The 14,038-nt window shown below is 42.3% G+C and overlaps 1 protein-coding gene across 2 annotated transcripts in view; it reads left to right on the forward strand.

Moving 5' to 3' along the window:
* The first annotated feature begins 205 nt into the window (after positions 1-205).
* Positions 206-14,038, forward strand: part of Cmas (cytidine monophosphate N-acetylneuraminic acid synthetase) — a 28,215-nt gene continuing 14,382 nt past the window's right edge. For both annotated transcript variants that reach the window (XM_052719680.1, XM_052719681.1), the window contains exon 1: positions 206-474. In XM_052719680.1, coding sequence (XP_052575640.1) covers positions 221-474 — 254 coding nt within the window. In that variant the 5' untranslated portion in view covers positions 206-220. The remainder of the gene's footprint in view (positions 475-14,038) is intronic.

Genomic DNA, 14,038 nt, shown 5'->3' on the forward strand with positions numbered 1-14,038 from the left:
CACGTGGAAGATGGCTCAGCTAGCCGTTCTTTCTCGGAGCCTGTAGCCGGGCCAACCCCGGGGCGAGGGCGCCGCGGACTACAACTCCCGGCATGCCCCGGGGGCGGGCCGTGCCGTGGGCGTGGCCTGCAGCTGCCACAGCAGGCGGGCGGTACCGAGTGGAGTCGGCTGGGCCGAGCTCCCGGATGTGGAGACGTTGGGGCGGCGGCGTGGGAGGAAGATGGACGCGCTGGAGAAGGGGGCCGCCACGTCGGTGCCCGCCCCGCGCGGACGGCCGTCCCGGGGCCGGCCCCCGAAGCTGCAGCGCAGCCGGGGCGCGGGGCGCGGCCTGGAGAAGCCGCCGCATCTGGCGGCGCTAGTGCTGGCCCGCGGCGGCAGCAAAGGCATCCCGCTGAAGAACATCAAGCGCCTGGCGGGGGTTCCGCTCATTGGCTGGGTCCTGCGCGCCGCCCTGGACGCGGGGGTCTTCCAGAGGTGCGCATGTGCGGGAGCGGGGTCCGGGGGTCGGGGGTCGGGGTCCCCAGGCCTGACCCTGGACGGCCCCTGCTGATGGGCACCTGTCACCTCTGGGCTGCGCTCACTGTCGGGTGCTGCTGTTGCAAGGCCAGGGAGGCAGCAGGTGCATGAATGGAGTCCAGAGTTGGGGCTCTCCAGCCTCTTTCCTCACCTTTGGGGGAAAAAAATACTCTATCTGCGAGGCTGTGAGTCAGCACAATGCGGAAAGCTTCCTACGTGTGTACGGGGTATGACTGTTTTATGGGTGTGAATGGCTTTCGCCTGCCTCTTGAACTTTGGCCTCACTAAGGACAGTTTAATTTCTGCATCATTTTGGCTTCTACCAGATTGATGAGGAGTTACAAGTTGATGCCATTCATCAAAGGAGGAAGATAAAACCGTTTGCCAAGAATGAATTTAAATGCACATGCTAGCTGCAACCTAATTGTGCTATTATTTATTGCTGTCTTTTAATGGTTTGGATTTTAAGATGATTTATCCTGAAGAATATTGATTCCCCATATTACATAGGCAGATTTTTCATCCAACTTTGTTTAAAACTGCGATAGCAAAAGGTATAAATTTATCAGTTTCCTGTGTGTTTTAACCCAAAAGGAAGCTCTGGGTGGAGCCAAGCAAATAGAGCTGGAGTTCTGAAAATAACACGTAATAGGAAGTGTGCTACGGAGAGATAGGGGAATATTGGGGATTTGGTTCAGTTCAGTAAACATTTCCAGAGCCCCACTTTTTGCCATAGACATGCAAGGAAATAACAAGATAGTCCATCCACAGTTCTATCCCATATGGAGGTCAGGTTTGGTTTTTGTTTTTTTCGTGTTTTTAACCCTCTCAGAATACAGACTGCAAAGGAGTGAGAAGTGTGTATAGGCAACAATGGCAAAGTAAAGTCTCAAATTCATGGAAGGGAGGAGAGATCAAAGTCGTATTAACAGTAGATTGAGAACAAAATTATTATTTATGATTCAGGTCACATGTCAGGATATGACTTTCGGAGATGATTCAGAAAGGGTAATGGTTGAACTGGAGAGATGGCCCGGCACTTGAGAACATGTGCTGTTCTTCCAGATGACCCAAGCTCAGCTCCCGGCACCGTTGTTAGGTAGCTCACCACTGCCTGTAACTCCAGCACCAGGAGGTTGGATACCCTTTTCTGGTCTCCTCAGGCCCTTCCACTCACCTGCACGTATTCACACATGCACAGTCTTCTAAAGGAGAGTGTGATTGACAGAGGAGATGGCTCAGTGGAGAGAGTGCTTGCCATGCCTGAGAAACCGAGTTCTAATTCCCTGAGCCCAGGTAAAGTCCAGGTCAGGGACTAGTGCTTCGAACCACAGCAAGACAGGGGGTGGAGAAAGGAGAGTCCGGAAGCTCGTGGGCCAGCTGGCCTGCTGTATCCAGGGCACAGCAGAGGGGACGCTCTCTCACGGTGGAAGCTGAGGACCAGGACCTGAGGTGCCCTGGGACCTGCACACGTGTGCCCTGGCACTCATGCCTGCACGCACACACACATTACATACAAGTACGAAAAGAGCCAGTATCTCAAGAACAATAACTAGGCTTAAGGACAGAAGATGAATCTTTTATTCAGCAAATGCTGTCCACCTACTATGTGACGAGTACTGCTGTGTCTTGAGCCAGCTGGAACCAGTCTGTATGGAACCATGACAGATGCAGCCCTGCTGCCTGCTCTGGAGCCACCAGCCACAGACATCAGTAGGAAGAGTAAGGCTTATTGGCCATGTCAGCAGATGGAAGATGGTAGATTGTACCCCTGTTCCATCTCACCAGAAGTGGCACCGTAAAGTTCATTCAGGACTTCTGAGGAGTCTGCTTTTAGCTCTAGTCAAGTGGACACTGAATGGCCATCCATTTTCTTGGCTGTCAACTCCCTGGATGTTTTGACATTCAGGTGTTAGCAGGCATTCCTGATCCTTGTAAACCTGAAGAAAGGTGACGAATAAGGTGGTGTGGCTGATACTGGTCTTTGGCAGTTTCCCTTACCCTTTGCAGGCAAGGCTGCCCTTACTGGTTAATTCTCTGGGGAGTGAGGCAAGATAAACAGTGAAAAACACACTGGCTAGTCCATGCCAGAGGCTGTGTTGTGCACGCCCTTCTCTGCCTCTGCGATTCCTGGCCACCATGAATTGGGCCTCTCTGCTCCACTGTGTCCTCTCCACCATGATACTCTGCCTTACCACAGGCCACAGTGTTTGGGCCAAGCAACTGTGGAAAGACCTCAGAAAGCCAAAATAAACCTTTCCTCCGGTTGTTCTGTTGTCACCGTAACCGCCACAGCTGAGCAGCATGCAGAACACAGTCGTATGTGTGGTATCAGGTGAGGTCTGTTACTGTAAGGTCATAAAGTAGTGCACAGTGATGGCATACCCTGTCACAAGAACCTTCACTTTCTTCTTTCAGGATAGGCTGTCCCTTTCTGATGTCAAGTAGAATGTCATGAGAACCGTCAGCCTCTGCACACATGACCATAGTCTCCGGCAGCTTAGGACCATATTCTTGACTTTGGTCCCCTTGTAACACACCCACCTGAGAAGATGCAGTACCTCCAGTAGGACGGACCATACGTTTCAGGGAAATCATGATGAGCTCATAGACCCCTAGCCCATCCCTTTCAGAGTGAAAGTGAGTTCTCAGTTGTAGAAACTTCCTGTGCCCTCTGTGATAGAAGTCTACAGTAGAGATCTGTGCTTCTCCATTCATGTGAACTGCAGACATTCTGCAAGGTAACTTCTCTCAGCCCCTGTGGGAAGATGAACCTTGGCGGGCACCTTGGGCTTGAGCTTGCATTTTTGTCCCCGTCATGAGGATAGGCACTTGTTTCTCATCCTCTCCATAAGCAGCGATTCATAAACAGACACACACCTTCATGTGGACTGACTGAACATCTCTTGGTGCCTCTCCCTTGCTGGCCCGGTTTTTGAAAATGCTTCTGGCTTTTGGTTTCAGGATGTTGGCGTCTGGTTTCTTCCTTCTTGCAGTAGCTGTGGAGGACATTGTGCCCTTACTAGTTGTCCGAGTATCTGGCCTTGTTTATGTGCAGTACTCATGTTTCCAGGTATAGTTGGCTCTTCTCACCTTAAAGCTTTAAAAGCCTCTCTTCATCGGACCCCACTGCAGCCCTCAAGCCAGTCACTGTCAAGTAGAACACAATGCCTGCACTAGTTCAGTTAGCCCCACCTCAGGAAGCCACTGACAGCCCTCGCTGAAGCATCATGAGGAAGGCCGAAGAACAATTACCAAGTGAGGGGTGATTGTCAGTTAAAAACTCAGCAAGTCGTGCCTAGCAGACATTGGAGGTTTTGCTGGGGAATCCTGCTTTGTTTATTAAACTATCTATGGGGAGCTGGTGAGACAGCTCAGCAGCTAACACACTTGCCACCGAGCCTTAGAACCTGAATTGGATCCCTAGAATCCACCCAGTGGAAGGTGAGAACAGACTACTCCACACACTGAGGAATTTGTGTGCCCCTCACTCCTACACACTACATACGTAAAGTGAAAAAATGTAGATGCACCTACATAAACTCCCATTAAGAGTAATGCAGACATCAGCTTCCTGAAGCAGTCTTCTATCCATGTAGACTGAGTTGTTGCTGGTGTGAACAGTGTCTTGTGTTTCTTTGAGTTGCCTGCAGGACCTGTAGCAGCAACAGCAACCAGGAGGACTAACCCCCCTTCCCTAGGCCAGCAGCTTGAGTGTCTGTCCAGCTCTGCCCTCTCTAGCTTGTACCATGTCACTTCACTCTGTTTCTGGTGGTACCTGCTTATGGGCATCCTCTGTGGGGACCTGTTGAGATTAACTGGGTAGTAGAAGGTAATAGACCAGCACTGCTTCTATCAGTTTCTGCCGACTCATTCTGAAAAGTAGTCCTGTACTGCTGTTTGTGCCCCCACTTTGGAGTCAGCAGTGTGTGTGAGGGTGTGCAGATCACAGCCTTGCCACACAGTAATCACGATACCATCGCCTCTCTACCCCAACATCACCTACAGGATGGACTTGGATGTACATCCGAGAGGAGAAGCTTGGGGAGGATTACGGGAGATAATGTGCCTTCAGCCCTGATGTAACACTGACAGTTTTTCCTTGTATCAAGTGCTCCCATAGAGCAATCTGATTCTTCCCTTGGGCCACAGTTCCCTTGCATGTAAATGGAGAATTAGTAACCCTGAAAATGCTTTCAACCCTGACAGTCCTTTGACTTGGGACGGTTAATGGAAGCATGTCTTTATTCTGTCTTTCAGCTTTCAGCAGACTTATTCTAGACAGGGCCATACAGTATGTATTGCCAGTTTTGCAGGCCAGGTGGCCTCTTGTAGCATCTCAGTTCTGAGCCTGTATGTTGTAAAAGTGGCCGGTGGTCCATGGATGAAGGGATGTGGCCATCTGCCAGTAGAACGTTATCAACAGTCTGAGGGGGAAACACTGCCTTGTCATTCTGGTAAACCATGAATCTTAGATCCTCAATTAAAATGCATAGATCAGAACTGAACTGGCTTCGTAGGACACCTGGAGGGCTTTGGAGCATCCTCCCTCCCTACGGTTCTTGCTTTTCTTCCTTTAGCAAACACTTAAGTTAGAAGGAAGAAACTTAGAGCCGCCTGCTGTGTGTTTTTCAGGACCAGAGGAGACTGGAAATTCAGATTATTTTGTTCAAAGCCATGCTTTGGCTCAGTTTGAACATGATGGAAGTTAACAGAATGTTTCTAGATTGCTAAACTATGCTGCTAAGATGGTCAGCAGCCCCCAAAAAGGCGAATGAGTGTGTTCATTAGAGAACTGTTCCTCCAGCTGGGAAGAGTCTTGATTTTCAGCCATGCATCAGCAGTGGTGTGAGCAAATCTGAGAGCAAGGTGATCTTTTGAATCTTGTACAACATAGTGGTGAAAATCAACATACATTTTAGTTTCATTCCTAAGCCTGTGAGGGGCCTGTGCTCTGTTATCGTTCCTGAAATGACACTTTGTGGGTCAAGATAACTGCACAGGCACCATGGCCGATATTCTGTGTGTTGAGTTAGATAGAGTGTGACTTCATTCCATACTAAAGCTGTTGACTTGGACCTTGACATTTACTCCCCTGGAGTTGTTTATAGGCCTTCTTCCAATTCTTGTTCATTCTTTACCTTTTGCCCATTTTGCAGACACCCCTCAGCCAAAGAGAGATCCCTTTGGGCAAGAGGACCATTGTGTTCAATGTGTTGTATGTGTTCCTGTCCCCAGTGCTACTGTCACACATGACATGCACAAAGCTTTTCAGTTTTCTTCCAGAGCAAATAAGCCAGTGTGCAGTCCTTTATTAGCTCTTCTGTTTCAATGCTTGGAAAATTAACATGTTTACCTCTTCTTCCTGTGGCAGGTGATTTATATTTAATGCACTTAGCCGTAGGCATACCTACAGTTATCACCATCTTTGTGCTGCAGCACCACTGCTCTTAACCACTCACCTTTCATTCATTCATCAAACACAGCCAAGTATATATTAGTCATCGAGAACTGTAAAGCGTGTGAGGGAAGGGAAGGCATTAGAAGGAGCGTGCTTACTTAATTGGTTCTCATGTCTCTCCCTGACGGTTTAGCAGAAATTACAGCATTGTATGGGTCTGTCTCTATTGAAAGGCCAAGAGTTTGAATAAATGGACTGCCCTGCATCTGCTGTCATACCCCAAGGTCTAGAGTAGTGCCTGGGATGGAATAGATTGCAGCAAACATTTCAAGAATAAAGGGTTGAGAGAAAGAAGGAAGGACGACAAGCTAACAGACTTCTTTAAAAAAAAAAAATCACTGAAGCCTCCACAGTTGAATGAATCCTCACTCAGTTGTACTTCAGCTGTAAGCTAAATGCCAGGCAATGTGTGCCTTCTTTTGGTTCATTTGTACCATATTCTGCTATCCTTCCCTTCCACCTACATTTTCAAAATCCAGTGCAGTTGCTTCGTTGGCGGTTTACTTGTTTATATACTGTTGGGAAAAAAAAATCTGTGGGCAAACTATTTACAGTGCAGAAGTCACGAGCTCTTTGCTTTGCACCAAGTGACATGAGTAGGTGCTGGAGACTTGACCATTAGCCTGTAGCCATCTTGTTTACCAGGCTTCCTCTGAGCGGGGAAAATTGGGGCTTACTGACTTTATCCATAACACGTTTTTCTCTGTCCTGCCAGTCAGCTCCCAAATAATGACACTTATTATTATATAAAGACTTATTAATTATTAATTAAGAAAGCTCAGCCTTAGCTTACTTTGGCTTGTAGCTCTTATAACTTAAATTTCTGTTAATCTATGCGCTGCCACATGGCTCGTGACTTTTACCTCTTCTGCATGTCCTGCTTCCTCTGCGTCCAGCTGGTGACTCCCCCTTTCTTCTTCCCAGAGCTCTTTCTGTCTGGAAGTCCTGCCTACCTCCTGCCTAGCTATTGGCCATTTAGCTTTTTATTAAGCCAATCAGAGTGACATATCTGTACACAGTGTAATCAAATATCTCAAAACATTTCCCCCTTTTTATTTAAGTAAAAAAAGAAAGGGTTTTAACTCTAACATAGTTAAATTTATACAATAAGCACAATTATCAGGTTAAAATTACATTTGCAATGTCCAGTCCATTTGTACTTGGCAATTTTCAAGAAAATACTCTACTATCTATCCTATCCTGATGAGTCCAAAGTTTTATACCCAAACTACTTTTTATCATAACTTGTATTATCAATCCAAAACTATCTTTTTAAATTTGTCAAATCATTTTCTTAAACAATTTAAGCGTTTATATTTCTCAACCTTATAAACTTTACATCTCTTATGTAAGTTTTTTTTTTTAATTTGGTAACAAGGAAAACTGTTAAACTATAACTAACTAGTCTTCAACCCCATCAAAGACCCAAGAAGGATATAATATTACCTGAGTAAACAGGAAGTGCAGAGCAAACAACTTGCAAATCTATAGAAATGACAGAGACAGCTGGCTACCTAGACAGTCACCCAAGGTTCCTGTGCAACATTGGGGCATCTATCTTCAGTCAACAGGCCTAGAATATCTGACAGACTTTTTTGTGAAGCAGGAATTTTGAAGGGCTGTCCTACCTCATCTTCGCAAAGTTTGGCAGTCATTTTCTATTGTGTCCTGCTTCTCAAGTTTGGATAGCATACTGTCAGCAGTTGAGGCCAGGGCAGTTTTTTGCCCAGTAGTTAACTTTTGCCAAAAAGAAAGCAAACTCCATATGGAGTTTCTTCAATGCCCATCATCTTCTCTGAAGTAGATTAGTGATGCCAGGAGAAGATGTGCCTCATAGTCATGAAAAACCTTGTGTTACTAAAACATCTTAAATGCCATTTTCTGTAGGTCTCTGAAGTGTTTAAAGACCACCTATCTATCTAAAGTATATCTCTGTTTGACCTTGAAAACATACCTAACATGACTACAAGTTTCTTCCAGGTAGACTAACTACTAGCCTGCATTTCTTTATTACTCTAAATGGTTTGTAATAATAACTTTCAAGGTCTAGAAACTTACATTACATTGTTAACTGAACTGCATAGGTACAATACCTTAAACAAGAGTAGAAACATACCTACAGTATGTTCTAACAAAAATAACCTTAAATTTGTATCAATATACAAAAATCTGTACCGATGTAAAATATTTAAGACTAGTAGTTGCATTTTTAGTTTAAAAGTAGATTCAGTAATCTATCCTTTTATCCTATCATTTCCATATCCCCTTTTTCTTTTCAGAACGAGATCTCTGAATCTAATCTCCTTTGCTTAGTTTCCTCCCTGACTGTGACCAGTAACAACTTTCAGTCAACCCCCCTAAACGATGATAAACATCCATAATCCACTGAACAACCAAAAACCACCCACCCCACCTCTTGGAAATGTGAGCATCATGTTTTCTAGACTGCTTCCTATTGTCTGGCAGGGGGCAATGGCATCTTTAGGGACCCTGAGAAAATTGAGATAATGGTCAAGTCCTGAGAGAGCTAGCTGTTGTCCAGTCTCTGTGTGATGGGAAAATGCAGGGCTAATCTGAAGTCCTAACTGGAGTAGTCTGTGAGGCTGGACCATCTCAGCTAGCTGCCTTGAAATTTTCCTGAGCCGTTTGTAGTCTAAAGCTAATCTTTGGATGGTGTTTGTCAGCTTAGTGACTTTACCACAATCCAGGTGGAATCTTCATTGCGGAGCCCCATCGTCCTTTTGGAGACTTCAAAGGTTGCTGTTAGGAGTAGTGATGGTTCACTGCAGAAAACTTAAACATTTTAATTGTCATATTCAGATCTCAGAGAGGTTAAAGGACCACAATTAGTTAAGTACATCCAGAGTGCACAAGCTTAATTCCTAGTTACCTGATTCAGAAATCATGTACAGGAAGCTGGATGAAGGCTTTTTTTAGAATTAGTTAGTACTCTATATGACCATTAATATCACAACAGAAAATTTAAATATATATATATTAATCCTTTAAATTTTGAGATAATATTTGTACCTTAACAAAAGTTTTAAAGAGTCAAAATAAAACCAAAGGATTATGAGATGTGTCAACAGAATAGTCCTTTAATTTTGTTTCTTCTTCTGTCCCATACCTTGTGGCTTTTCTGACACGAGACAGAGATTTTGGATTTTCCTTTAAAACACATGCTTGGATTTAGAAAAGGATAGAGCCACTCTCTATCTCCGAAGCCAGCTTTAATTTTTAATTGAATTGGGACTACAAAAAAAAAAAAAAACAATTTGCCTTATATGTCTGTAGAGAACAGCAGAAACAAACATTTGGGTAGATTTACGAAATTTTATCCTGTTGGAAATGTGCTGTATCATTAGACCATTTACTCTTTTTCTTGGGTATTTTCTCTGGATGATTCGTCCTTTTAGTTCAGATGTCTCATTTGTCCAGTGGTCTTAAGAATTCTTAGTTGGATGCCTTGGAAACAAAACCCTGCCCCAACCCTGACTTTGGGGAGTTTCCTTTTTGGCAGATTATAACTGATCAAATGAAAGGCATTTGTTAGTCCCTTAAATTAGTTTAGATTGAATGGGCATGCTGTTTGAATCTAATCTTTATCAATTTTGATGGTATCCATAGCTTTTCTTCTCTTGTACAAACAAAAGCAAAACCTCTTCCCAAACGTAACATATATCCTGGTTTCCATTCTGAGGTGAACACAACTTTAAAGTTTACAGGCTGATTTAATTCAGCTCTCTCCACAGCTGTTGTTCCTTTCTCATTAACATTTAAAAACTTTAAAGTTAATAAAGCATTATGTAATCTGTCTCTGGGGGTCTTTATATCCCTCTCTTTTTATTAAGCATATCTTTTAAAGAACAATTAGGTCTTTGTATAACTGCTTGTCCTGTAGGATTATGTGGTATACCTGTAATATGCTTTATGTTGTAATATGCAAAAAATTGTTACATTTTACTAGAAACACATTGTCAGTCTTAATTCGTACAGATATTTCCATGATGGCCATAACTTCTAATGTGTAATTACAAAATCATCTTTTTCAGAACTCAAAGCAGTTGCCCATTGAAATCCTGAATATCTATGGTATGGTGTATATATTTTTAATTTTTCAAACTCTGCAATATAAAACACATCCAGTTGCGAAATTTCATTTCTTTGAATACCCTTTGGGTTACTTCCTGCAGGTAGTGAGTTTGGTTATACAAAGAACAAATAGGACATTTCCTTATAATTTCCTTGGTTTGTTACCAAGTAATAGAAAATCTTTCTTTAAACTCTTGCTATTAACATAGTGTTTCTTATGACATCCTGGGGCTTCTAGCACATTTCCTACCAATAGGTGATCAATTTCATCATTACTTTGTGCTAGAGGGCCTGGTACACCTGTATGGGATCTGATATGTGTTATATACAAGGGTTGATTTCTATTCTGGTTACTTCTTGTAATTGAATAAATAACAAAGCTAAATTCTGAATCCTGGAATAAGTTCAGCAGTTTCAATATGTAAAACAACTCTTTCTGCATATTAAGAGTCATTAGCTATATTAAGAGCTTCTGGAAAATCTATAATACCATGAGAATAACATATAATTCTGGCTTTTGAACAAAATCATAAGGGTTCGAGCCACTTTACTTAAATTTCCTGACTTATAACCTACCTTTCCTGATTTATTTGCGTCAATATAGAATGTAGGGGCTCCAGAAATTGGTGTTCCCTGTACAATGTAAAGAAGGACCCAATTAGTTTTTTTTTTATAAACTGAAGTCTCTTCGTTTGGGGATATTTATTACTAATCTCTTAAAAAAAATTACTGCAAGCTCTTTACCAATGTTCATTTTCTGCCCATAATGAGGAAATTTCAGCATTAGTAAAAGGTACCACAATTTCTGCTGGGTCTATTCCTGCTAATTGATGAAGTTTAATTTTTTTTTCAGAATCAATTCAGAAATCTTTTCTGCGTAAGTCTTACTTCTTTACTCTGTTGGTGTGGTAAAATTATCCATTCTAAGATATTATCTTCTCTCCACATAAGAATTCCTGTAGGAGAATGCATAAAAGGTAAAATAACCAGAATACAATCAAGCTCTGGATCTTAATGATCCACATGTACATCCTGTAATGTCTTTTCTGTCAAAGCCAATTCTCTCGCAGCCTCAGCTGATAATTTTCTTGGACTGTTTAAGTCCTTATCACCTTGTAAGGTTTGAAATAAATTACTTAGTTCTTGAGTTGTCAATCCAATTGTGGGCTATAGTGAGTCAATGTCTCCCAACAATTTTTGAAAATCATTAAGAGTTTGTAATTGGTCTCTCCTGATTTGTACTTTTATGGTTGAATTTTTTGTAAACCTATCTTATATCCTAGGTAATTAATTTGTATTTTTCAGGAACAATTTGTAATCCCCAACAAGGCAAAATTTTCTTTACCTCTCCAAACACTTTTTCTAAGGTATCTGAGTCTGAATCAGCTAGTAAGATATCATCCATATAATGGTAAATTATAGATTAAGGAAACTGTTTAAAAAATATTTCCAGTAGTTGTTGTGCAAAATATTGGCACAAGGTAGGGCTGTTTAACATCTCTTGTAGAAGAATTTTCCACTGATACCTTTTAACACACTGGGAATTATTATAAATAGGCACTGTGAAGGCAAATTTTTCTTTATCCTGTTCTTGCAAAGATATAGTAAAGAAGCAGTCTTTTAAATCAATCGCTATGGTAGACAATCTTTTAGGTAATACAGAAGGCAAGGGAAGTTCAAGCTGTAAAGATTGCATTGGCTGAATTACTTTATTTATGGCTCTTAAATCTGTTAACATTCTCCATTTTCCAGATTTTGTTTTAATGGCAAACAGAGGAGAGTTCTAAGGACTGCTAGTTGATTCTTAGACATGTTGAGCATTTAGCTGCCCCTGTACCAGCTCTTCTAATGTCTGTAATTTTTCTGACGTCACTGTATGTATTAGCCACCTGTGGCTTTAATTTTCCTCTCTGTCCTTCTGGCCCTATACACTCAACCATATTGTGGGAGACTCTGATGCTCCCACAATATGTTCCACCCAGACAGATTTATCAGCTAACCATTTTAAAGATAGTGCTGTTGCTACCTTTGAAAGATCAACAGCTGTTGTTCCCTGCTTATGTACAACCTGAACAATCTGTGACTGTTCGTGATAATACTTTCTAATATTTCTATCAGAAGCATTCTTTATTTTATGGTTTTTCTGAGATTGGAGGAATGTTAATCTGTGTTTTCCATTGCTGTAACAAACCATGTGCCCATAAATTCATTGCTGTATTAGCCACCTGTGGCTTTAATTTTCCTCTCTGTCCTTCTGGCCCTATACACTCAACCATATCGTGGGAGACTCTGATGTTCCCAATACTGACTATAAAGTTTGCTTTGAATCAAAGGGCAGAGCTAGCTACTAGCTGACCAAATTAGCCATAGAGGTTTTGGAGGGCCGAGGACAGATAGAGAGACACAGGAAGTAGTAGAGTGGGGGCTTAGAGTCTTGGCCCTTTTTTGGATCAAGGAAGGACAGAGGAGGTCACTGGTTGTTTCTTTGATGCTTCTCTGATCATTCAGGTTCTTACCCCAATATCTGACACTCGAGTTTTTATGGATAAAGAAAAATTATATAAACACTTAATCTGGTGACCCACATTGGGTCATATCTTCATACAGTGTAATCAAATATCTCGCAACATTTATCCTTTTATTTAAATTCTCAGTTGTGTGTGTGTGTGTGTGTGTGTGTGTGTGTGTGTGTGTGTGTGTGTGAACATAGGCCAGAGGAGGATGTCAAGTGTCCTGCTGTGTCACTCTCCACTTTATTCCATGAGAAGGATCTCTCACTGACTTTGGAGCTAGACCAGCAGCCACCAATTGCCAGCCATCCTTATCTTTCTGTCCTTCACAGTTCTGGGTTACATGCACCTTGCAACCGTGCCTGGCTTTTTCTACATGGAGGCTAGTGATTTGAACTCAGGTCCTTTGTTTGTATAGCAAGCACACTCACCCACAGAACTATTTTCCTGGCCCTTAAATCCTGTTTCTACAAATGCTGAAGGGAATGTGTGAACTTAATAAATGAAATCCAGAGATTGGAAATTTTTCTTTCCTTTCTTAAGTGATCTTAGATATATAGCATGTATTCTCTTTTTCTCTTGGAAAATGCTGAATGAATGGGACAGAAAGCAAAGAGTACATGTGTATGACAGACTACAAATCTTGAAAATATCTACATACTATCATTATTAAAGCATTGTGGCTCAAGTAATATTCATGTCTTCTAGAAGTGGGAGTTTGTGAAGGTTCAGAAAGCAGGAAAGCAGAAAGCAGAAGGTTCAGGGAAGCATTTTGCTCTCTGTCTTGGTCTTAGAGAATCAAGCAGGCAGCTGTGTGCTGTGGTGATTACAGGAGATGTTCCTTAGCCAGAGCAGTCATGGCTGTATCATCAGTGGTTGTTGCCTGGGTATCCACGTGAACACTGTTTTAAAAGTAAAGTTGAATTTTCTGATCACTGTGACCCAGATCTGGATATTTACTCTTTTCTAAACTTAAGACTATTTCAGTTAAGCAAGTCCAGTTTATTTCTACACATGTATTAGTCTCATATGTATGATGTTTTAGGTTATTTAAATTGGCATACAAAGCAGATCACCTTCAACTCGCCTTAGATTTGACTTCTGGTGCTATCTTGCTTAGTCTGTGGCCATCTTAAAAATACTGAGGTCATTTTTTCCTAGTTTATAGAATTACAATCTAGAGCTACCTAAATAACGGTTTATTGTGTTGCTTTTATTTTTGCATTGTTTTGGATCTTTATGTTTTTGTTTATTTTGTTGATGGGTTTTTTTTTTTTTTTTTTTTTTTTGGTTTTTCGAGACAGGGTTTCTCTGTGTAGCTTTGCGCCTTTCCTGGAACTCGCTTTGGAGACCAGGCTGGCCTCGAACTCACAGAGATCCGCCTGGCTCTGCCTCCCGAGTGCTGGGATTAAAGGCGTGCGCCACCACCGCCCGGCTGATGGGTTTTTGAAATAGGGTT

The sequence above is a fragment of the Peromyscus californicus genome, unplaced genomic scaffold, assembly GCF_007827085.1.
Source record: "Peromyscus californicus insignis strain IS unplaced genomic scaffold, ASM782708v3 Scaffold_6__1_contigs__length_162567912, whole genome shotgun sequence".
Lineage (NCBI taxonomy): Eukaryota > Metazoa > Chordata > Mammalia > Rodentia > Cricetidae > Peromyscus > Peromyscus californicus.